Below are 25,201 nucleotides of genomic sequence, written 5' to 3'. Positions count from 1 at the left end.
TAATTTGAAGTAGTTTTTCTAGAAAAACTTCCTTCCTCCTAGATTATTTAATTACCATTCTGTTTTCAAGAAATGAAGTCCTTAAGGACCCCTAAAAGGCATTGCCCAATGCTAACTGATCCTTTTAAGCAATTTGCAGTGAGTTTCTTTGAGCGAGCTTGCGATTTGCATTCCAGACGCTGTTTCCCGGCATCATCTCCTTGTCAATGGGGTCTCAAACCCAACGATTACAAGATGTCCAAGGGCCAACACACACACACACGCACACCCAGCTACTGGCTAACACACACACTCAGGCTCTATCACTGTTGCAAAGATTTATCTAACGAACTAAATGGAGGCAAACTGAACTCTGCGCCTCACTTGGTTACAGAATATATACAACATTCTGCTTAAGTGTTTTTTCAGCAGCATTACTTTGCTCTCTTACACACACACACACAGAGGACACGTCCTTTCGTCCTTTTTAGTAACTGTGTGTGTGTGCAGTGAGCCCAGAATTTCCCGACTTGCCCTCGGGCCCATGAAACTTTTCAAGTGTTAACGAGTTTTGTTGCACACATGTGTCGATTGCATACGTAGTGCACTTAACTCGCAAACTTGAACGACATTTAAGCATTTTCCCCCAATTGTTGCTGCTGTTTTTGTTGCTCCCGTTGTTGTTGTTGCTCCTCCTGTTGTGTTTGTTGTATCTGTCACTTAGCAACAACAACTACAAAGAGATAGCAAAGCGAAAAGAGTTTGGCAAGTGGCAAACTGATATGCCTGTTGTTGTTTGCCGGAGAAAGGAAATTTGATTTTGTGCAAAAACAATTTGCATCTTAATTGTGTGCCACATGCCAAAAGTTGGAAAATCTGCAAAAGCAGACACAAAAGTTGGGGAAAGAGGGGGAACTTCCCGATAAACAGTAACTACGGTATTGGTTGCAAATGCCTCTTTAATTACTGTTGATCACTTTGGCTCGACAGAGTAACCAAAAAATTGTTTCAATTTCAGCAAACTGCAGTAAACTAAAATTATTTCTAGTTTATTGTATTGGCATTTTATTTAAAATCAAAAGTTGCCCTGGATTTCCTGGAATTCATGATTGTCTGGGTGGAAAAACGAAAACCAACTTTATCAATGCACAATTTGACCCAGACTTTTTATTATTTATTGCTTGCTATCTCGTTGAAAAATTGGCTTCAAAATATTTTATTTCTGTGATAAAATGCTAACTCTTGAAAACTTTGCAAATCTAAGTTTATAGTTTCTTGGATAATTTAAATTTCGTATACAAGAGAATCAAGTTAAAATACACATCAAAATGAACTCTAGATGAGAAATCTACCACTAGCACTTTGCATTATGTGTCAGATATTTGCAAGGAATTTCTTAAATTTTTCGGTGCTCATTTTCTAGGGATGTTTTCTTTCCATAAAAGAACCCACAGTTTCGCAGCATGGCTGGCAATTCAAATCGAGCTGCTCTACAGCCGAAAATATGTTCATTTTCTACATCTGCAGACCGTTTTCAGTTTCCATTGTCTGACAGGACCACGCCCACCGCCTCCACCCGCAAAAACACTCATACGCCTCGTAGGAGGCGTCGTTTTAACATCTCTTTTTCCATCTTTTCCTTCTGCGTGAGCGTTTTTCTTTTTTTTTCTGCAGTTACAAATTATGCTCATATAAATTTTTATAAAACATTTCTGCCGTTGCCATTTTATTTTATGTTTCTTTTTGTTACAACTGCGTCTCACACCCACAGCCACACCAAGCATACATATAGATACCACCATTTTTGCAGGGTTACGGGGTCTGGGAAAAGTAGGCAACGAATGCCTTTTCAGTTCAGTTCTTTCAGCTCGCCCAGTTTTTCCATCGGGGGTCTGTCTGCTGCAAAAATGAAGAGCAATTCACACTTGAAAAGTTCCAACATGCGTTTTTAAGTTGCCCCAAACAACTATTATATGGATCCCTTCCTTCTGCCGCTAGAGTGTGGTGGCTTTTTTCTTTCTTTTTCGGGGCCAGCTGAACCTCTGAATATTAAGCAAAATGTGTGGGAATATGACGCAGTTCTCGGGACCATAAAAAAGGGTTCGGTGGTCCGCTGGCCTGTTTATTTGCCTAAGCTGACTAATTTAATATGCATAAATGCCGGCACATGTTTCATAAATGGCATCTTAAATCGGCACCCTAGCCGAAAATGGCTTCATTATCCGACCCAGCTCCGATCTAATGGTTCCCCGAGCAGCCCAACGAGATAATGTATTGTGCTATTAATGCTTCTTACTTATCAAGCTTTTACTTAGAGTTCTTCATTTGACATAATCTGAAATGAAGTAGTTTATTTGTATATTTAAGGAGCATCAGTAGAAACATATGTGAAACTAATTTAAAATGAAATATTAACTTCGTACTTCTGAAATAATAATAAGTAAGTATAATTAATTTAATGCCTTTCAAAATTTTAAAGAACTTTAAAGCATGCAATGGTATTTTCTGATTTTCCTAAATGTTTTTTGTGTAAATTATTTGTGGCATACATACACAGACACTGATTGTGTGATGTGTACATGTGTGCTACAACTTCCGGTTTGTGCAGCCGACGACAAATGTACTTCCGCTTGTGCAGCAATGGCAAAAAAAACTGTTGCATGCTTTTGTGCGCAGCCAGAGATTTGCCGACAATGAACTCGAAATTAAATGTCATAATTAAACTGGCAGCCGCCACAGCGAAATGGCGAAAAAAGCCAACTGGGAAAGTCGGGAAATTGTCAAAACGCTGGCGATAAGCCGCAGTCTGACATTTAGACGCCGGCCAGACAACAGCTGCTTAAACTCTTTGCCACAATGTGTGCATTACCCATTCCGGGAACGGAAAGTCCAGCGGCCATCCTGAGACAATAGACACAGTGCCATTCCGAGTCCCATTCCCATTCCCAGTCCCAGTCCCCTGGAGATCTCATCCCGACTTAGCTGCCAGCTTGTGGCTGTCATTTTTATCTTTGGCCCATTGTCACTCGCACAATGGAGCCAAAAATGTGGTGCCTTGATTATCATTTCGGCCACTACTCCTACTATTCCTGGTCCCCAAAATTGTGTTCCTTCAAATTGATTTGTCTTCTCGCTCGGCACGTAATCCCCCCTCACTCGCCGCCTGTGAGGCAATTTACATTTTGTCGCGTTTGAATTGCGTGGCACGTTGTTGCCTATTTGAATTATGTCAATAGAATTGCGCCTTCAATAAATGTCAATATTGGATAGGCAAGGCGATTGATGAAAGACGAAATTTGCAGTGTCGCCGCAAAGTAGGCAACAAATTGTATTTATTTTTTCTGGAAAATGAAAAAGATAAAAATAAACATCCAGGTCTTTGTGTTCACTTTTCTCAATAAGCTTCTTGTTTTAAAGCGAAGTAATGCCCAATTTAAGTCAAAGAAATCTACTAATTGGACACAAATTGATAGCTTTTGTATCATATTTACAAATTTTTCAAAGTTTTTGCGTCCAATAGGCAGTGGATACTCGTGAAAAAGACCACATTTTTTGTAGGTATGTATTTTGCAAACTATTAAAGAAAGAACAAAGAGACAAATGTCATACAGATGCTGATAGAAAAACATATAAAAGCTTGTTCATTTCACTGGTTTTCACATCAGTAAGCTCTGAGACTAAAGCTACACAAAACCATTCGAGGGAATAACAAATCCAAAGGGTATAGATTGATCAAGAGTGTGTGAAAGCAACAAAGGCAAAGTGCTATGCAAGTGCACATCCATAAGCTGTAATATGCAAACCACTTTTTACGTTTGGCTTACTTGTTGTTTTGATTTTTCTCCAAAGGTAAAGGATTTTTGCGCTCAATAAATTAGCAAGAATATGTTTCTTGGCCAGCAAAAACTTTAAGCGATCTTAGCATGGTTTTAATGCTTTTTAGGTGTTCAGGGGGTCGGGTTAAATGCCCTCACCTCTGACCATCAGAATCCCCGCTCGGCATTTAACGCTTGGCCCCTCATTGCCTGATTATACATTTAATGGCACACTTTGACTACCCAAATGGCACCCAGGTTCCGGGGATCGGGGATCGGGGGTTCCCAGGCTACCCAGTTCGCGACCATTCCGGACAACATGTTTACAACGCTCTGCGGCAGAGTAGGAGTAATAAAACGAAATTATAAAATAATATTAACCATCCGGCAGCAGCATTTAGACCCGGACACGGAGCCAACAAAGTGTGTAAAGTGTAGCCAGCTGAGTGAAACACAAAAAAAAATGTGGCAACAAAAATGGAATGGCATGGCATACCCGTGGCATTTTACATTTATGGTTATGTGGGTGCAGCTACACATGTATATGCACCACATGTATATACATATGTCCAGATTATGGGCTAAACTGCAACAAATGGGGGAAAAAAGAGTACGGGGACTACACACTGGTTGCACTAAAAGTGCACGTGTAATTAAGGTCAGCATCCTCGTCCAGCTAATTGGCCGAGCTGTAAAGCAAGGGGGCCTTGCAACTTTGTTGGTCATAACTAAATTTGTTTGTTTACCTTGCCTAGGGCTCTACACTAACCCTATATTTCAGCCATTTGCCCCTCCCTGGCATCCCCCAACATCCCATATCCCAGCCGCAAAAAGCTTTTAATCCAGCCAGCTACTGGACAGCCAAAGTCGTAAAGCCTTATCATAATCTCCATGACTGGGGAAACACATAAAGCCTATTCGACCGGGGGAAAAATGGCAGAAGCCGCGGATAGTCGGACATGTTCTGGTAAAACAAAGAAATATAGCCAATGCTTCTCTATTAAAAATGAATATCCCAGAATGGTAAGCGTTCTATTTGCAACTATTAGCATAGGATATTCACCATTCTATCACTAAGCTTTCATCCGCACTTTTAGCACAACTCTTGGTGACAAGATACATACATACATTCCAGAATATGTTTTCGAATGATTTTAAAAAGTTATTACCAACAAAAAAATATAACTAAGTCTTTTCTGAAGCTAAGAAGCACTTGGAATACGCAAGGTAAAAGAATGTTATACACTTTGAACTAACTTAGGGAAACCAAACATTGGTTTGTTTATATATTTTTCCTTTTTTTAAATGTTTAATTTTTTATTGCTGATAACATAATGCGGACTTAACCCCTTAAATAAAATATTATAATAAAAATATTATGTAAAAAGCAAGGAAAAGTATTTAGCAGATAGTCTAAAATTAGAAAAAGCCATACAGTATACATGTTACGAAAATACCCACAAAAACATGGTATCTATTACTCACGAAAAGCAGAAGTTCACACAGATAGAGGCAGGAACAACTTTTATAATAAAATTATTTGTTTGGGCACAGAAACAGACAACTTTTCAGCCATACATTTCATTTGTGCGAAATGTCACTCCGGGGCATACTTTGGCCCAAACAACAGCGAGGACGAATGTTTGGCAAATTCTCGGCTCCGTTTCAGAAAACCCCTCCCATCACAAGTTCTCAGTCCTCCGATTTCGGTCCTTTCAGAACTCCTCCTTGTCAATGCCGAGCTCCGCAATTAAACACTTGCTGGCAGGCTAAACATTTGCATTTAAATAAAAATGCATTGGATTTTGTTGGCGCTTTTCATTAGCCATCGCCCTCTTTTGGCCCCCAGGATCCCTCTGTTTGTCTGTTTGGCTGCCTGGCGCCCAAAGTGACTTTCAATGTAAACGTCAGAGCTTTGTGCTGTTGACATTTGTGCGCCGCCAGACGACAACGTCACAACATCCTCCACGACGCAGACGACGGCAACAATTTGCGATAAACATCTCAGCGGCATGCAAATCCCTTTTAGGAATTGCACAGGAGAGCACTCCAGCTAAAGAGCTGCGGGCGGAGGAGGAGGAGGAGGAGCTGGAAGAGGAAAGGAGCTGGAAAAACTAGGACGAGGAACGTGGCAGTGCAGCAGAAGAACCTCCCGACTGCCAAGAATTAACCATCAAGCATTCCTGAAAATCGCATTCAATGCGACCCTTACAAAGCCCAATGCGCTGGAGTGAAGTTAAGGTCTGTAATCAATAGAACCCATCCAATTACCATGATTAAGATACATTTGAACTATAACTCAGTCATTCAGGATATTGGAAAACTAATAGTTTTAAAAACTGTTTGGTTTCTGCAAACAACTGAAAAATTTTGTTTCTCTATATCACCTTAGGTTTTATTTGACTGAAAACTCTTAGAGTCAAAGTCTAGTAAAATCGTTCGCCTACTTATTTTTTCACGGTTTGTAAAACAGAATTTCCCAATATAGTTCCTAAAATAAGACATTGTGAAAATAAATTTGTCGTTCCGAACAGTATAACTACATGTCTACTTTCTTAAACGGATAACGAGAAAAGGTATATTATTTTTCTATACGGCATCAACCTTTTTCCAAACCTAATCGATATTGATTTTGTTGAATTTAAAATAAAATATTCCTTTTAAAGATACATCAACCGCAAAAATCCTTATAATCTTTGACCCATAAGAGATATCTCAACTTGCAGCCGTTTAAAAATATTATTTTAGTTTAAGTATAGAATTATATTTACAAATCAAGATCGGTAAAAGAAAACTAAAGTCGCAATTGGTGAGTGATGCTGGAGGATCGGAATTTTATGAGTTAACCTTTAAACAAAGTATAAACGGTAATACATGCGAGCCACTTTGTTTTCGCATACTTTTCACTGCTGATTTGGGGCATCTCGATCCAGATATAGGACTCATTCCGCCTTGATTTCCCTGGTTTCGATGGTTCCTCGAGGGGCTGCTGCTGGGGCTGGCCTATTTCTTCATCTTGCGCCAGTAGGCCCAGACGTCGCACAGGTTGACCTTCTTCTCGCACTCGCACGGCATGATGGGGTCGAGCAGTTCCTTCTTGCACTCGGAGAAGCTGGGATACTGGGTGCGGCGCTTCTTGCAGCAGGAGGGGATGCGACCCACGTCGCAGGAGGGCGGCTTCCTGGCCTCCGGGCAGCCCGGCGAGGGGATCTTGCAGCAGGGCCAGTCCCCGATCCGATTCACTTCGATCAGCTTCTCGGGCTTGTTGCGAAAGTTCTCAGGATTCATGTCCTCGTCGCGGCACTCTACCTCGCTGACCGTGGGGCAATCGAACTTCCGGCGCGGTCTATTCGGGTACTTCTTCTTCGCCTGGACGGCCGCCTTGGGGATCAAATAGCACTCGCACCAGGTGCGCTGGTACTTGCGCTTCTTCTTGTCACTGGGGGTGTAGTGATCCAGATCCATGGGCAGCTCCTGGTCGCCGCAGGGATCGTCCAAGCATTCGGCCCGGGGCAACTTGAGGCGCGGCTGGTTGCAGCGGTTCTCGGAGCGACGGATCGCCATGAAGCACTGCGGTGGCTTGTCTTTCTCGGCCTTAATCACCTCCAAACGTCTCCTCCGCACCGCCATCAAGTGGGCGTCGTACATCCTTGTCCGCTTGAACGTCAGCGGTCCCACAGTGTGCCGCATCAGCAGCGAACGCTGGACGGTCTGCCACAACCCCATCTCTTTCAACTGAATTTAACTAAAATTTTGAACGGAAACCAAAACGGAAGCCTGGACTTTTCGAGGCAGAGGTGTTCAACGTGCTTACCCTTCGGACTATGGCTTGTGAATGAGCCAGAAACCAAGTGAAAGTGCCTACGACAGCTGACGTTTGGAAGCAAAGCCTACTTGGGAACTATGTTTGAATTATACAAACAAAAAACTTGTTGCTTAAATTGACTAATACGGATAGATTTGTTACAATAAAATAAAATTGTAAAATAGTACTCATATTGGTTTTCACTTGGTTCACCTTTAAAAAGAAAGGATACTATTCAAAGAGTTACGTTTAAGAGACCAGTACTAATAAATATAATTACACACATTTCCACTAGCTTTAAGTAAAATGCAAACCATACCTTTAAAAGATGAACCCCACTGAAAATGTAAATTATATAATTAATACCTATAAATTACTATGTTACTGTAACTATGAGCTGATAATTATTTTATTTTTATGGTTGCATCAAAATACAATAAAAAAGTTAGATTCCCTTATTTAATGGTTCGGATCCGTTTACTAAAAAAAATTTTTAAACTTTGTTCTATAAAATATGTTCAGTCAATGTGTTCATATATCTTATATTCTTCTTAATGATGATGGGTTCCAAAATCATTAGCGTACAAAACTAAAAAGCTATAGATCCGTTTTACTTATGGGCAAGCCATTACCCCCAAAATAATCAAAGATGTATATTTTTCTTTTAGTGATCATACGTTCAAATTTATTTCACCAAAATTTCGAGACTCTCCAAATGGGACTAGTGATTTTTTTGCCAGGAATTACAGCACCAAGAGAGGGCCACCGAATCCAAACTTCTCCCGGTCAAGTGTTTAACTAATTGCAGTCATCTCGTTTCTCTGGAGGATCGCAGGGAAGTCGCCGGTTCAGGAGACCATAGCGATAGACGAGGCAGGTGGGCGGCACCTCCAGGCAGCGGCACTCGATGGGCCTGGTGGTGTTGAGCTCCTCGTGCTGGCACTCTGAGAAGCTGGGATACTGACAGGCCCGGCGGCGGCACCTCTTCTTCCGCGGGGCCACCCGGCAGTTGGTCTTGATGGCTGCCGGCTTGCAGTCGCAGAGCGAGAACTTGGGGCAGGGTCCCTCCTTGGCCTCCTGCTTGCACGGCATGGGGTTGATAGTGAGGCAGGGCTTCTTCTTGGGGGCCGCCCCGCACTTTTGGGTTAGCACGCGGTAGGTTCGCTCGGGGGCCACCTTGCGGCAGCAGCGCTTCTGCTTGCGGAAGAAGCACTCCACCCAGTACTGGTCGAACTCGCGATCCAGCGACTTGCTGGGCTTGTAGAACTTGTCGTCCAGCCGTTCGGCCAGGTCACAGGGATCCTGGCACAGGGGCTCCGGCTTGTAGGGGATCTCGCAGCGGCCCCAGACGCCCAGGTACTTGGGATGCTGCACGGCCAGCTCCTTGTCGGTCTTGCAGGGATTGAGCTGCTTGTAGTACTTGGGCTTCTGTGCATCCACCGGCAGGCATTCCGGCTTCAGGGAGTTGGTGGGCACATACTTCTCGCACTTTCGCTCATCCTTCTTCTTCTTGGCACACTTGTCACTTTCACCATCCGAGTGCTTGAGGCGCCGGCTGATGAGGGAGACTCCCGAAGTCATCAGACCCTGGGCCTCTTTCAGGATCTGTGGACATAGGGCTGTGGAATTTTTACCCAGAAACATTTCTAGACGGAGATTTTGGATTGGAGCCGGTACTGTGGAAGTTTTGGGAGAAACGAAATTTAGGTCGTTCCCGGTGAACGTTCTACTTTGATCTGAGGCTTTCCCTGATAGCCTGCCAAAAGGTACAACGAAGCCAAACCCAAGGCCCCCTTGGATGGGGTAAATTTCTCATGCCGATTCACACTCTACAGTTTTCACAAATGTAAGTGCATTTTTCGGAAACTGTCGCGGATTGAACTCTTTTCGAGACTACGAGACTACCCAAATGGCTTTTCCTTGTTTATTCTGCTGTTAATTGCGAATGCATTCGATGCCAGTTGCCTTGATTTGGGCGGGAAACAATAATAAAGAAAAAATAGACATCGCAACCTTCACTTTGCGAATTTTTCCACAGATTGTTTACAAGTTAAATGCAAACAGAGCGCAGCCAGCCAAACGACAAAGCCCCTTCCAGCCGCCCAAAAAAAAAAAGCATCGCAAAAACAACAGAAATCCACTAGAATAAGTATACGCTATGGTGGCCACTCGCTCTTCTCGGGGCAGTTTTCGCTTTTACGCCGATATTTTCATTGGAGTCACTGCCGAACGAGAGTGGCCATGCATGAGGGCCCCCCATAAAATTGGGTCAATTGCTGTTAACAATTTGGCAGAGCAATCTTTTGGCCGTTTCGATTTCAAGTCGCTCAGGGAAAAAAACAAACAAAAAAAATAAAGGAGAAATAGGAAAAGCTACGTTGGCCATAAAAAACGGGCACGTACGAGCGAACCTTTTGGAAAAAACAATTTCCGCATAGAGATGTTGGCCAGGAAAAATAGCCGCTGCAATCGGAGCTCACCCGCGGGAAAACGGGGGAAAATCCCGCTGGGTGAGGGAAAAGCTCAAGTGGTTGGGGTCGAAAGTTTGCTGGTCAGAAGCCTTTACGCTAATTAATTAGTGCATTTTGTTTGTTATTTATTTTGCGAGAACATTTCCAGCGGGGCTGGCTTAGTTGAACTTTTACAGCGGTGGGGATTTCATAAATTCAACATCTGGCTAGCATCGCTTTCCATTTAATCAACTGGGAAGACCGGCGACCCCAATACTTCATCTTTTGTTGCCCTTGAGTGACTGCCAATGAAGTTACTGCCCTTAAAGCTGAGATGCACTTTAGCCCACTCCACTCTGTGTAAAACTCCGACGACTACGGAATGATTTCATTTACTTGCAATCAATGAAATTGCACTGATGCAATTTTGTTTTGGCCCCAAAATAAACAGGCGGGCGGGTGTGGAATTGAGCTGGGATCGGGATGTGGCAGTGGGGATTCGCCTGGGGAAGAGAGATGATGGAGATGGCAGAAAGTAACAGTTGCTGCAGGGAATTTTCTGAAGGGGGATACCAACTCTGTCTGTCACGCTTGCCTGGCAACCAGAAGCAGCTAATGTCTGGCGACAGTCCCCGAATCCTACTTTCAATCCGAGCCCCATGAACTCCCTCCTCGGTGGGAGTTTCTCATATCGCAGCCAGACACGTAGCCAGTCACTGTGGATTGGGTTCGAGACGCAGAGAGATTTGTGAAAGATGTCAGGAACACGCTGCGACAGAGTCGAAAAATGAGCAGGAATCGTAGGCGGAGGTGAGTGTGCCCGTCCTTTGAGAACTCCTCCTGAGCCAAGTCCTTTATTTCCCAGCTTACCCAGCAGCTCGGTGCCATCAGATGAAGACCAGACCACCCCTGCAGTGCAAAAGGGAAGTAGCCAGACCACACTCAGGTCCAGATCCTTGTCCAGGCAGGATCTGTTGGTGCAAGCCTCGTCCATATACGAGAATGAAACGCAGACAGATCTACCGCAGATGGTCGATGTGGCAGTGGGGACCAGTGCAAGGACTCCTAGTTCGATAATCCTCGATTGGAGCACTTCAAGGACGTCTCTCAGACGGTCTCACTGGAATACAGGAGACCTGCCTCTCAGAACTTTTCCCCACATCCTTGTGGAGGCTCCAGAAGGTGATGAGCCTAAAGATACCAACCCACCGGCCTCCGCCCCCCTTGAACCGATCTCCGAAGTGCCGTATGTGGAACCCACTTTTGAGAAACCTCTCTCTTTCATTGAAAGACCTCCTTCTGTTAAACGGACCCCCGCATCTATAGAACCCGATCGGAACTCTTCAGATTCATCTGTTCCGTCCAGCTTTGCTCAGTCTACCATTGCCCAAGAATCTAGATTAAAGTTCGTGTCTGTCGTATCCGTGGAGAGTGTGACCTCAATCAGTGCCACGGAACAATATGATAGGGAGGAGCCGCTCATTACCAAAACGCAAAAGTTCTTTAAAAAAAGTAAGTTCCTTCCTGCTGCTTATCTAGAACACACTGATTATATCAATTATAACTAATTTGTTAAAATTAGTAGGTATAGGGATACTCACCCAATCTTAGTTTAAAAGTTTCAATATTTTTAAAGACCTGGTAAATGAATAAATGAGACCTGAAACTTTTTTATAAATGTTTTGTATTTCCATTACGATTTTTTCTTTATTTTTCGGTAGAGGTTGTATTACCTGCCCACAGAAAAATCTTCAAAAAATCAGAAGAGTATATAGGCAGCTATTGTACGAACTAGGATTATAATTTTTTACAACATATAAGAAACTTAAACTTCACGCGGTAGCTGTATGTATTATAAAATATAATACTGATGTACTTACTTTACTGTTAAGATAGATAAGACTAAAATTAAAACATGCACTAATATTTAAAAAAAAAGAGCCCCCTCTTAAAACCGTAAACTTTTGCAGATGCATTGCATTTGTTCCGACTAATCCCGTAGCCTTCACCCAGGAGCCCCCTTGGTCCCGAGATACGATTCGGAGGACTCGTACGTCATTGACAAGGACGTTATCCAGCAGGACGCGTCCGTGTCCGCGACCAGTGCGGGTTATCCTTTGGCTGACACCGAGTCACCCGGGTCATTCAGCGAATACGACGAGGATAGGCGGAAGAACAGTGTATTGTTCGACTCGATAAGTGATGATTCCAAGGAGTCCTTCGACCTGATCCGCGGCGGAAGACGTCTGGGCTCTGGTATGGTTTTTGTAAGTGAGTGGGTACCAACTTTCAGAGGTGCCGAGCACAAGGATAACGAATCTTCCGCTCTCCGCAGATCTATATGGTGATTCCACCAGACGGCGGCTTCGGCTGGGTGATAATGGTGCTCTCCTTTCTCGCCCAGCTGATCATCGACGGCCTTATCTTCACCATTGGCACCCTGTTGCCGTTTATAGCCAAGGATCTGGACGCCAAAATGACGGAGGTACTTTTCGTGGCCAGTGTCCAGATTGGATTCTACTTCACGAGCGGTATATTTGGTGCCATTATGATCAATCGCTTTGGTTTCCGCAAGGTGGCCATCGCCGGGGTCCTATCCTCCTCATCCATGGTCTTGATCGCCAGCTTCAGCGTCAACCTGGTCATGCTGATATGCTTTTACAGCGTCCTTGGTGGGTTGCTCACCAGGTACTGTCACAATCCAATAAAAGATAAATAACTTAGGATCTCCCCCTAGGTGGCATCTGCATGAGCATGATCTGGGCGAGTTCCCAGCTGATCGTGGGGTACTACTTCGAGCGGTATCGTCCGATGGCCACTGGATTCTCCTGCAGCGGCGGCGGCGTTGGAATAGTAGTGTTCACATTCCTCAACGGCTGGCTGGTGCCGATTATCGGATGGAGGAACATGCTCCGCACGCAGTCGGCGCTGATCATGTTGATCCTGCTGATTGCCATTACCTACGTGGAGGTGGCTCCCACTCAGGTGGGCCTGTACCACCATCCCGACCTTTTGGAGTCCAGTTCGGAGGAGTACTACGGCAACTTCTATGTGCAGGACTACTTGCGTATGTCCACCCAGACGGCAACAAGTCGGAGTGTCCTTAGCACGTATGAGCCGGAGGAAAAGAAGCGTGGGTGCGCCAAATTCTGTCCCTGCTGCGCCAAGTGTTGTGAGAAGAAGCGGAAGAAGGCGGAGACCGAGGAGGAGCGTAATCTGCTCATCCGTCCAGCGCCCATGGAGCGGGATGATCTCTTCTACACGGGTCCCGCCGAATACGAACAGCCTCACAGCAAAGAGCACCTCGAGGGCAAGGAGATCCACCTCCACAAGAATGTGAGTTTCCAAAAGTAAGCCCCCAGGGCCATTTAAATTAATCTTCCACCTACAGACCCAGCAGGTAAACTACGGCATTAAAACAATTCATGTAGACGATAAGGATGAACCGTCTACTTCCAGAGTCAGTCATAGAAGATGGGCTAAGGGACCTGAAACGCCAAAGAAGAAGCAGGGCCGATGTATGGCCACCCTGGTAAAGCTCTTCGATTACCATCTGCTGAAAAGGTTCGAGTTCCAGGTGCTGGTGGCCTCAGCCTTTCTGTATCCGCTGGGTTTTAACATACCCTACGTTTACTCGTTCGCACGTACCACTATTCCCATGGAATATGGGCGTTTAATAGGACCCACCATCGGGATTACCAACGTTATACTGCGGAACGTTTGTGGGTTTCTGGCCTATAAGCGGCGTGATTGGACCACAGGCATATGTGGAGCCGGCATGGTTTACGGCGGATGTGCCGTCTTTATCAGTGCCTTCTATGGTCAGGACTTGATTTGGTTCCAGTTCCTCTACGGCATTTCCTATGGGGTCGCTCCAGGTGGGTAATTTATGTGGGAGTTGCCTTCCCCTATTAAGAGATTGAACATTTCGGAGAAAGTATGCCATGTTATACTTACAATTATATACAATCCTTAAAATTTGCAAAATTTTATAAAGGTTTAATTTAGAAGCTGGATTTAAATCTCCCTTTATTGGTTTTCCTCATTGCTAGCACTTCTCTCATAATTATAATTCTACCTATTCTATTTCCCTTTATTTAATAGCTGTATTCGCCACCCTGCGAGGACTTATATATGTGAAATATCTGGGCTTGGCAAAGCTGACCAATGCCTTTGGGATAACCTCTTTGGCCATGGGTGTCGGTGCTTTTATTGGCACCACTATTGGCGGAGAACTAATTGCCACCACGGGGAACTATATCTCTGCCTTCGTCTTTGCGGGACTGTGCCTCATAGGCTCCGGAGTACTGAAACTACTGCTGCCGGCGCTGATAAAGCTTCGCAACCGTAAAGCCCATTAAGGAATCTGATGGTTGGAATTGCATTATTTATTTGTTGTCCTCCTTCTAACATGGGATTTATTTTACAAAACAGCTTTCGCTCTTCTTGATATCGCATTTGATACATACACAACTGTTATTGACTATTTAACTAGTTATGTTTTGGTTATGCCCGTGTTCAAAATTCTGAATAAATGATTTTATATTACACCTTTGGATTGGAAAAGGGATTTTTTATGGAGACTGCATACAATTGGTAATGAAATTTCGTAGGAATGTGACTTCTAAAAATCTTTCAGGTCTTATTGACTGGCAAACGGTTTTAACTATTTACTTTTCCTTAAAATTAAAGTTATATAATTGTGACTGTCCAACTGGGAATCTATTTTTTCGAATGCCTTTTCAATTTAATTCCAATTCGAGCAGGTTTCTTTGGGGTTGACTTTTATTGCAATCCATTTAAAGTTATTAGTTAGCTTAATTTACATCTAATATTAGCTTAGTTGCTGAACAACACACTTTGGCTCCACGCTTATAGGTTAAAGTGTGTTGTGTTTGGTTTTTCATTTGGTTTTGTTTCCATTTTTCCTTGTTTGGGTATGCAAATGTTCACGCTTTTGGTTTACTTTGATTTGCTTTCTAAACTTTGTACGTCTACTGTTCAATGTTTTCCTTTTCTTCTTCATGTTTAATATTTTATGATGATTTTTTACATATTATTAAGAGCTAAAGCAACAAAATGACAAATCGAAATCAAAGTGAACACATAAACATAAACATGTTTGAATCGACATCCGCCTGACGGATGACTCCAATCCTTTTTGTCCAGTGTCTAAATCCTTCTTGGTTTTTTAAATATTGTCAGTAGTCTTCCCCATCGTTGCCTCGAATTTATTCCATTTTCCATTGATGTCTGTTCATTTGCCGCCTGCTTTAAAATCAATTTCGTTCGATAATCTAAATTTAAATTAAAATCTCCTTGCGGGATGATCCACACTCCTTATGGCCTTGCTGGTCTTTCTTGTTCACACAGAAAAAGCAATTCTTACGCCTTAAATTAAAATTATATTTATATCGCCTGTGCCTCCTTCAAGTGGCTCGTTCATGTGTCGGAATCGGACCTGCAATCAAATTGGGAAATATTTATATATTATAGCGGAAAACAATTAATGGCTTGGCTTGGTTGAGTCATGATTTCAGAAAGAAAAAATTACTCATCAACGGTTTTTAGGTGTTATCTGTGGCACATTAATGCGACTTTTTTTGCCACAAATATATAATTGGAAAGTAAAGTATGTTTGGAAAAAATGCTATTATTATTGAAAATGCTTGTGGATTTTTATTAATAGTTGGAGTCTTGTCTTATCCTGGACATTGAATAATTTTTGTAGTTATCCATTAATAAAAATACTAATTTATAAGTCTAGGAAATATCGTTTTTTAAAAGGTGTTTTTCTCAAATTGTTACAATTTTTATGAGGTGTTCTCGGTTTAAGATTCTTTAATTGAATAGAAAATAAAAGATAGACTACACTAATATCTTTTTCAAAAAGGCTAAATCTCCGAAAAAAAGAGAGTACTTTCGACTTGATTTCAAGAAGGATTCTTCTGAAATACATTAAAATGCTTCGGTTTGTGTAGGTTTGATTTTACTTATATTTCTCAGTGTGCTATCCCCCCGGTACTTACCAATTTAAATAGGTTTGCGACCCGTGACAGTTGCGCTCGGTGCCGCACCACTTGGATTGCTGGAGCGCCGGGCACTGCCGTCCGCCCCTTTTGCCGTGCTTGATGACCTTGCGGTAGCGGTGCATCTCGCCCACGCCACAGCTTTTGCTGCAGGCCGTCCACTCGGACCAGTGGCTCACGCGGCAGTCACGACGCCGCTGCGCCATGCTCCGCCTGCGGGTGGCACCACCCCCTGCACCGCCCACTGAACCACCCTGCACCACCTTGCCACCTGCGGACGGGGGTGGTGACTGCGAGGCTGCCGGATTGGAGGCGTTTAAATTGCTGGCATCTGTGGCACGGCGATAGCTGCTGGCGATGCTCTGCAGGATCGCATGCTTGTCGTTCTTGGGCACCACACTGACCACCTGGCCAGGTGCCGGCTGCAGGTTGTTGCTGCCGTAGCTGCAAGTGGATAAGGTCAAGGAATTTAGTTTAGTTAGTTTCCTGAAAGGAAGGATTAGCAAACTATTTAGGTACTACATTTACTGCTTTTAGTTAAATGATATTGATTCACTTCTCCACTTAAGGATAAACATAGATTATTTTTGATATTCTGTTCTGCTTATAGCTATATTTTCGAGAAAATAAATATATTATTTTTTTACTTAAACTGGTTAATTATATCTACCAAATTGTTTAAGAAATTATAAAAATATAAGATTGTTGTTTAGGATTTTTTTAAAACCGAACCGTCTTAGTTTTTATAAATTATATTCGGTTCTGTTTTAGAGGTAGTAGATGTCTTAAGTTATTTTTTAAAAAGGTTAAATTAAACTAAAATATTATAAATGTCTTGAGAAATTATCTTTTACTATTAATTAAACAAAACGTTTTATCTCTTGAGTTTCTAATCTCAAAAGCTATTTCTAAATGATAATCTCCAAAATACCTAAGGGATAGAATTATTAAAATTCCATTTTCTTAATCTCCACAAGTGGTTCTATTTGCTGAGCGTACTCCTCGGGAGCTGTAACCCAACCTGTCATTCACCCACCTTTCTGATTTGCCTTAGTAGCTTAACTTGCCGACGCTAAAAGACTACCACATTACACATACGACCCGTGTGCCGCCACCATCTTTTCTCCTTTCCTTTCAAAGGTGCGCACGTTGCCTGCTCACGTTTGTTATTTCAGCACATCAACTGTGGAAAATTTCAATTTAAATTTGCCTTTTGCCTGCCTTCGTGCCGGCTGACAGCAGACACAGAGACCGAAAAGCCCAAAAAAGCCCGGCAACCGAAACCGGAGACCCCTATACCATTGGAGCCCAGGACTCGGGACTTTCGGCGGACCCACGCGCGTACCACAATCCCCAATTCCCAGGACCCAGTCCCCAGGACTCCCCGACATTCGCGGATCCACGACGTTTGGCTGTGGCGCTGCCTGGCTTCCTTCCTTCCTGCCATCCTTCCTTCCTTCCTGGGCAACTTCCGTGTTTTGTTTCCTGCAGTTTTTCGTTTATTTGCATACACATGCCGCGTGCAAAATCGCGCAAATAATAATAAAAAATCAAAAGGCAGACGAACAGGCAACTCAGCAACTTTGACGAGGAAGAGAGAGGAGCGCCAAATAAATTGGCAAAAATATTAAGGCACCCAGAAGGAGGCTCAGAACGCCATGGGCCCAAATGAAAATAATGAGGAAAATTCCCAAATTGAAATTACATACAACAATGTTTTTTTTTCTCTTCTTTCTTCAAATACCTTTTGCCTTATTTCGCCCGGAGTTTTTGTCGAATTTTCTTCCTGGGAACATGGAAGTTATTAGCGACAATTTGCTTCGATCATGTTCACGGCAATTACCGTTAGATGAGCACATCAAAATGTATTAAGTAAATGTTGTTCGAGGAGCAATTTGAATTTCCACAGCCTGGGAAAATTCCGGCTGTGACTCAGCTATCGGACATGTGACGAGAAAATTGCTCTTCGGTCCGAAGCGAATTGGTTTTCCAAATTGAAAAGCGACAAGAAAATGCCATTAATACAATAATTTCGTTTGCTAACATTGCATAAATAAACTGACAATTGTTTGAAATTTGTCAGGCTTCAATGTGATTATTTAAAATCAGCAGGGGACACCTTATTAGTTTTATTCATTCAGTGGAAACATTGCATTTTGTTTTGAAAAGAAGAACAATAAAATTGAAAACGACTTTTCACAGTCTTTTTGTGAATAAAAACTTTAATTGACTAAAACCAAACTATTTTATTTCACTATGTTAGGGCGTACACACGTAGTTAATAATTCTATATAGAAGCACAGTTTTCCATTTCGTATTTTCCATTTTCGAATCGCCATCAGAGAATCGTGCAGCAGAAAACCTCTCCCTGGGGCTGGGCATATACAGTGGCCATTGGGGGCTGGGCACCCACCACCACGGTGGGTCTCGGGGGTGGCATCATGACCACGGGTGGCGGCGGTGGTGCTCCGATGATCACAGCTGGCGGCGGCGGTGGCATATACCCGATGCCCACCCCCATCCGAGGAGGAGGTGGTGGTCCGCCGATATTGATGCCGACATTAACGCGCGGGGGCGGTGGTCCGTAGGCGATTCCGGGTCCCCTGGGTGGCGGTCCTCCGTATCCACGTCCTGGTGGTGGCATCTCGACCGATGGCTAACTACTGACTGACCAGCAGGTCGATTGGGCTCTTGAATTGGGCTCTTATCTCCGCCTTGCCTCGAGTGTCCGCTGGTAATTAACTATCAATTACTGTGATTTTTTTGGGGGGGCTTCTGTTTCCGCTGATTAGATATGCGATAGGCGGAGCTTACATTCCCAGGCTGATAAGAAAAAAACACCCGGTTAATGATAAGATTTCGATAATATGATATGATATGCATGGGTTCTGATTCACGGCCCCTTACACTTGCCTTGGGGAAAGCCCCTGATCTTTTGATTTAGGAAATGATGCATTTGCAGTGGCAGCATTTTCGCTTCGGTGGTTCGTTGGGTGAATCTCGTTTTTGGATTGGAGCAGGTTGATTGGTTTCCTGGATTCCCTGCTCCTGCTGCGGTCCCTCGGCCAGGGCTGCACTCAGGGAGTATCGCTTGCCAAATTTGTCGTTACTTTGCTCGGAAACTTCACCCACTAAAACAATTTCCATGGGTGTGGCAGGTTGTATGATATCTTCGGTGACTTCTATGACCTCAGTTACTTGCCCATTGTTGGCAGACTCTACAACTACTTCCCTTTCCACCACCTCCACGAAGGGAGGATCATCTATTACCAGATCAGTTAGGATAAAACCATTTAGAGGTTTTACTGGTGGCATAAAAGGTTGTGGTGCTTGAAGTGGCGTAATTTCCATGGACTCTACAATCACCTCCGACTGTCTCACATTCGATGGTGGTATTCTGAGTTTCAGTGGTGGACTGGGTGGAGGTGTGGGAGTTGGGGTAACCTCCAGTGATGCCACAATCACAGCAGTTTCTGCCAGGCTTGGCCTGGGAAGGAATCCCCCTTGTATGGGCCTCTGCAATGGTGGACTACTTGGTGGGGAATTAACTGGTGTGACTTCCATAATCTCCACATAAGCCTCGGATTCGCTCAATCTTTCCACCTCAACCGTCGGACTATGTGGTGCCGTATTATAGGGGGTGACCTCCTCAACCTCCACATAGTCATCAACTTCGATTAGGCTTTCCCGGGAAATAAAGGGAAACTGCTCTGGTGGAGGTGATGATGTCGGCGTTACTTCCAGTGACTCCACAACCAATTCTTGGACCAAACTTGCGCGGGGTATATAATTGGTGGTCACTATAGATTGCCGTGGGGGATTGGGTATTACTTCTATCTCTTCCACAATGGTTTCCTGAATTACAGGCGGTTGGGGCTGTGTTTTTTCAATATCCTCCACAATACTTTCAACATAGCCAGTTTCAGGAATAAGGTCGATCTGCTGCGGGGGTTGATAGGGAGGATTAACTTCGGTGACTTCTATGTTCTCTACAATCGATTCTACGAAGCCTGTACGAGGAGGAAAACTAAGTGGAAGTGGTGGTCGTAGGGGAGGATCCACTTCTTCCGTGACTTCAATGTTTTCCACAATCGATTCCACAAAATCTGATCGTGGTGGAAATCGCAATTGAACCGGAGTTTGGACAGGGGAATCCACTTCTTCTGTCACTTCTATGTTTTCCACAATCGATTCTACTAAGCCTGTTTGATTGGCTAAGCCACTGAAAACTGCGGGTTCCACAACTGACTCCACGAATCCAGATCGAGGTGGATATGCACTTTGTACTTGTGGTCTATAAAGAGGTTGCACTTCTGTTGTTACTTCAATATTTTCGATAATTGATTCCACTTTTCCAGCCTGGGGAGTATAAACATTTTGTACTGGAAGTAGGATCGGGGGATCTTCTTTTACGACTTCTATGTTTTCTACCACAGATTCCACAAAACCTCCAGTAACATTACTTTGTACTGGTACTTGTAAAACAGTTTGGGATGGTATGACTTCTATATTCTCAACAATCGATTCTACAGAGACTGGCGTAGAGTCAAAGCCATCAGCTGGCAAGAGAAATGGAGAATCATCAACTTCTGCAGATACTTCAATGTTCTCCACAATAGTTTCATCAGTATCAAATCCATTTGGTGGAAGAAGAAATGGAGAATCTGCTTCAATATTTCCCACAATTGATTCCACAACCACATTTCCAGGAGTATAACCACTCTGATTTACATTCAGCACGGGGGAGGCTTCACTTGTAACTTCAATATCTTCCACCAAACCCAGCCGAGGATAGTAACTTTTTGGAGCTGGAGCCTGCGAGGAAACGGATGCCGCAGCAACTTCTATGTTCTCCACAATTCTAGCCACAAATCCGGGTTGTGGAATGAATTCCGGTTCCTGTTGAACCTGTGCGGAAACTACGACCTGGACATTCTCAACCACAGTTTCCGTTGGGTTGAGACTCACTCTCGGAATATAACCTGTTGGCGGCCGAGAAGACTTCACTGACTCAACAAAAACATCGGCTTGTACCACCTCTGCAATGGGAGAAAGGGGAGGCTGCTGAGCCACTGGGAAGAATCCCGTCTGCACTTGGAGTTGGGGAGGTGCATACGGTGGAGGATCCTGCTGGTCAATTATGATTTCTTCCTCCACTACCCGGGTGTGTTTTTGGGTTTCCCTATATGATTCCTTCGTCTCCGATTGCCAGACAACAGTTGTGAACTCATCTGAAGCCGAAGTTGTGTCCAGAATCTCCTCTGTATCCACAACATCCTTCTCCGGCGAGAGATCCAGATCCGTGGAGGGATTGGGCGAGGCCTGGTTCCAGTAGGCTTGGGGTTCCCAGACCACATTGAAACCCACCTCTTCGGTGGGTGTGAGGAATGGTGGTGATGTTTGCGGCAAGGGTGGTGGTGGTGAGGTCCTCTGCTTGTGGTGATGGTGCTTTCGGGGTTTTGGTCCACTCTCCACAAGAATCACTTCCTCTGTCTCCACAACCTCAACATTCTCCTGCCGTTCGTGGTGATGATGATGCCTGTGATGGTGATGATGATGTCGGTTCTTAGGGGCTGGAGATCCATCTACGTTCACTATCTCGATGATCTCCTCCTGGACCGTGCCACTACTGGTGGCTATCGTTTCTATCGTTTCGTTAACACTCCGCTCCTCCACAATTGTCGTTTTCATTTTGTCGCCGATTAAGTATTCCGTCTCGTTTTCGTTTTGCCCATTAACTGAAACCCCAATTTCTTTGTTCGGCCCCATTTATACTCGGTGTTTATGTCATGGGAAATGTATTTTCATGCGTTAAATCCTTGTACAGATAAGATAGTTACTATATCTAAGCAATGTGGCAACTATTTGCCTTCGACCCGGCCTGTGTCTGTGTCTGGGCCTCTGAAAATTATTAAGGCTTATGTATGAACGATTTTCGATTCTAATTTCCGCACGCTTACCAGTCGAATTCTTCTGCTGACTCTTCTGGTGATTCTGATTCTTGCGTCGCTGATTGTGGGCTGCACTACCTGCGATTACCGTGAAGGTGGCTGGTGGGATTCCGGACATGTTGCTGGCACTTAGCTCTTTGCCCGATTGCCGGCAATTCCTCTACTTTTATAGGCCACCCGCGACAGCGCCCTCGATAAGATAGTAATTGCTTCGAGAACTGGCCCGAGTATTCCGGTTATTTGGCAGACATACAGATCTGATATCTGGGTTCCCCGGCCTTTGTCTTCGACCCTGTCAGAGTGCCAGAGAAAAGAAGGCGAGTGGGCGTTGTCTCTTGGCTCTTGGCACTCGAACACGTCCCGGGCTGGTGGGGATTGTCATTAAATATGCAGGTTACCAGTGCCAATGGTGCCAAAATCCACTCCAGCAGCTTTGGCCAAAAGTGGCACGAAAATAGACAACGAGCCCAGGAGGGGATGAGGATGCGGATGCGGATGAGACTGGAACTGTTAGCAGGGATTAGTTGTAGTTTTCCCCGTCCGGAGTTTTGGGGATCCGAGGAATAGGGCGGCTTTTTAAAGATGCAGCATTACCCAGGTACGTGCCACTCGGGCCACTCTCCTTCGGCTCTTTAGTTCCTTAGAACTAAACCCCACCAGCATTCAACACCACCCCAACGCCTTCAAAGTGGTGTAATGTGCTTTGAAGTGTGCCAGAAAGCTGTTTTCCTTCCACCCACTCGCTTGTTTTTCCAACAGCTCCGGGGCTTGGCACGTTGCTTTAAATATGTGAATGCATACGTACACATATAGAGTGTTGAAAGTAGTTGGTCTTGAGTTAGGGGAAAGCACTTTACGCATATGTTAAATAGGGCCAATTGAAGCGCTTTCTGCACTCCAAAACAGATTACGAATACGAAACGTGGCGCTTAAAGCTTACTCTTGGCCCAAAACTGTTGAAGCTGTTGGCTATGAGTTTAATAAAAACAATTTTTACTTTTCCGACATTTTTTGCAAACAAAGGTAAGTTGGCGATGGAACTCGGCCATATCTATTGATTAATCATTTGTTTTTGTCAATCGATTATTATAAGATAACACATTTTCATTACTTTTTGTTTATTCTTGGCTTAGCAAAGGCATTTTTTACCCATTTGAAGGCTGGACATTCGACCTAGAGGTTCGAAAACCTTGAACTGTTTGGTTCTTCTTAATAAAACAAGGTATACTGGTAAATATGCAAATAAATATACAAATACTTAAGAAAATATAAAATTGTAACCCAAATTAAATAACTTAGAGTCTAAAAATGGGGGATGATTAACTTATCTTATATTTGTGGCTAAAATGTTCAACATTTTAATAGCAATAGCTAACATATTGTACTGTGAAATAATATTTAATAAAGCTTAAGTGAATTTCCTAGATTTACACATTCACCAAATTAGTTTAGCATTTAATCATGTTAAAACTATTGCAATTTGTAGTTTTGAAATTCAAAAACTATTCAGTGGCTTACAACCGGCAAGTAACTAAATACTTTTTGGTCAGTTTAGATTGTTGAGGTAGAATGTAGCTCAAAGCCAATTGCAATTGGCAACAAAGTTTGGTAAACAAACGAAAGCTTTTATGAGTGTATCCTTTGTGGGATATTTACCCTATTAAAAGTTTCCTTTTGTCGAATTACATTTCTAAAATACTCTGGTATTGGTTTTTTAATGGTTTTTTTTCAGGGTAGCTTATGGCACATTTGCAGCACTTACATGGGATTCATTTTGGCCAACAGCTGGGACCGGATTCTCTGCCTCTCGTCGTCATTTTGCTGCAACTGTTGCTGCTCCGTCTGGCGCTCCCGTTCGATGCTGGCGGACAACTCGTTGTTCATCTCCACGTGATTGTGCTCCGCATCCAGGTGGGTCTGGGTCTGGACCGTCTCGTACTTGCGATCGTCCTCCGCAATGTTGAACACCTCGCTCAGCTCGTACTCCTTCAGCTGGAAATAGGAAGCGGATGGGCAGGGGGTGGAATGTTAGTCCCCGTTGGTCCAGACACATGTGCAGCATATTAATTTACGGGGATTATGTGCCCGGCATCAGCAACTCGGTGTTCGGTATTCGCGATGCGGAATGCCAGGCAAGGACCGGGAGTACAGGTGCTCTTAACGCGCTGCTAATTTCAATTTGTGGCAAATATTGACACAGCCACAGGGGGGCAGCAGCGGTAGGGAATGGCCACGAGTCGGTATGGAATTATAGGGTACTAAAAGCTCGTTGGGATTTGGGTATGATTTAAATGTTCCTTCCGATAAAAAATACTAAATATTTCCAACTTGAACTGATTTTAAGAACCCATGCAACAAATATTAAAACACACATTTAAAGGAAGTCTATACAAGTGAAAACTAGTTCCTAAAACGTTCTATTTTTCAAAGTGCAGCTTTGAGAAAGGTAAGTTTTATAAATATGACTTTTAAAAACATAACGAAACTAAAAAAGAAATAGAAACCAAAACAATTTCTGTTGACCTTAATACCTACTTTTTCATTTGCCGCCAAAAAAACCCTATATGTCAATATACCCCACTTTCCGAAGACATGTCGAGGGTACAAAAAAACTTTGTTTGGTGCGCTGTCGCGCATTTTAATTTATTTGTTTGGGCCGCTGTCATTTTCTATACACAATACGCATTGTTATTGTTGTCCCCAACGCTTTTGGGTGGCTTATCTTGGTCTACCTCTTGGAACCTCCATTCTGCAAATGCGTCGACAGCGGCGCCAACAACCACAGCGAAAAAAATCTAAGGCAAAAAAAAACAAAACAAACAAAAATCCAGGAAAAAAGAAAACAATACAGAAGAGCCGCGTGTTGCTTTGGTGGCATTAAAATACACAATAATCCAGCACACACAAAAAGCTAGAATGCGGGAGGGGGGCTGGAAAAACTGTGAAATTCCTTGTGGATTACCCAGACGGCGAGTGAAACCCTCAGCATTCCCGGCTGCCGAGATTACGTGCCTTTTGCCATTCACTAAATGACACACAAATATTCCAGCGATTCGGTCTCGAGCCCAGAATTTAAGAATTTAATGCCCAACTACCCCCAGCTGTTGGGCGATGGCGATATTCTGGGGAAGCAAATCAACACATAATTACACTAGGACCTGAGACATGTGCT

General features: G+C 43.7%; 6 protein-coding genes across 14 annotated transcripts in view; 1 reads left to right on the top strand and 5 right to left on the bottom strand.

Annotated features, from left to right (window-relative positions):
• Positions 1-6,600: 6,600 nt before the first annotated feature.
• On the bottom strand, positions 6,601-7,632 carry LOC119550590. The gene has a single exon (XM_037859394.1). It carries the CDS (start codon positions 7,518-7,520, stop codon positions 6,798-6,800), a length of 723 nt encoding a protein of 240 aa, XP_037715322.1. The 5' UTR covers positions 7,521-7,632; the 3' UTR covers positions 6,601-6,797.
• Positions 7,633-8,255: 623 nt separating this feature from the next.
• On the bottom strand, positions 8,256-9,339 carry LOC119550620. Its single transcript, XM_037859450.1, has one exon. The coding sequence runs from the start codon at positions 9,241-9,243 to the stop codon at positions 8,398-8,400; it is 846 nt and encodes a 281-aa protein (XP_037715378.1). The 5' UTR covers positions 9,244-9,339; the 3' UTR covers positions 8,256-8,397.
• A 1,443-nt stretch (positions 9,340-10,782) lies between these two features.
• Positions 10,783-14,599, top strand: LOC119549604. Of its 9 annotated transcripts, XM_037857768.1 has the most exons (8): positions 10,783-10,859; positions 10,915-11,561; positions 12,063-12,316; positions 12,385-12,721; positions 12,787-13,385; positions 13,441-13,927; positions 14,154-14,421; positions 14,484-14,597. In XM_037857768.1, the coding sequence occupies exons 1-7, from the start codon at positions 10,837-10,839 to the stop codon at positions 14,408-14,410; spliced, it is 2,604 nt and encodes an 867-aa protein (XP_037713696.1). In that variant the 5' UTR covers positions 10,783-10,836; the 3' UTR covers positions 14,411-14,421; positions 14,484-14,597. The 9 variants fall into 9 exon arrangements, with proteins under 9 accessions (XP_037713696.1, XP_037713695.1, XP_037713701.1 ...); XM_037857767.1 differs by having other exon boundaries at positions 14,154-14,599; XM_037857773.1 differs by lacking the exons at positions 14,154-14,421; positions 14,484-14,597 and having other exon boundaries at positions 13,441-13,449; positions 13,509-13,652.
• A 217-nt stretch (positions 14,600-14,816) lies between these two features.
• The window catches only part of LOC119549606, a 49,557-nt gene continuing 39,172 nt past the window's right edge, over positions 14,817-25,201 (bottom strand). Inside the window, exons 4-6 of the mRNA XM_037857777.1 lie at positions 23,792-24,021; positions 16,079-16,522; positions 14,817-15,510 (exon numbers count right to left, since the gene is read on the bottom strand). Coding sequence (XP_037713705.1) covers positions 15,492-15,510; positions 16,079-16,522; positions 23,792-24,021 — 693 coding nt within the window. The 3' untranslated portion in view covers positions 14,817-15,491. The remainder of the gene's footprint in view (positions 15,511-16,078; positions 16,523-23,791; positions 24,022-25,201) is intronic.
• On the bottom strand, positions 18,281-18,748 carry LOC119549607 (submaxillary gland androgen-regulated protein 3A). Its single transcript, XM_037857778.1, has one exon. The coding sequence runs from the start codon at positions 18,720-18,722 to the stop codon at positions 18,417-18,419; it is 306 nt and encodes a 101-aa protein (XP_037713706.1). The 5' UTR covers positions 18,723-18,748; the 3' UTR covers positions 18,281-18,416.
• Positions 18,769-22,256, bottom strand: LOC119549603 (titin). The gene is made up of 3 exons (XM_037857766.1): positions 22,039-22,256; positions 18,992-21,979; positions 18,769-18,901 (listed from the first exon to the last, which is right to left on the bottom strand). The coding sequence occupies exon 2, from the start codon at positions 21,845-21,847 to the stop codon at positions 19,019-19,021; it is 2,829 nt and encodes a 942-aa protein (XP_037713694.1). The 5' UTR covers positions 21,848-21,979; positions 22,039-22,256; the 3' UTR covers positions 18,769-18,901; positions 18,992-19,018.

Source organism: Drosophila subpulchrella, chromosome 2R, assembly GCF_014743375.2.
Source record: "Drosophila subpulchrella strain 33 F10 #4 breed RU33 chromosome 2R, RU_Dsub_v1.1 Primary Assembly, whole genome shotgun sequence".
NCBI lineage: Eukaryota > Metazoa > Arthropoda > Insecta > Diptera > Drosophilidae > Drosophila > Drosophila subpulchrella.
The sequence above is the reverse complement of the archived record's forward strand: the minus strand, read 5'-3'. Positions and strand labels throughout refer to the sequence as shown.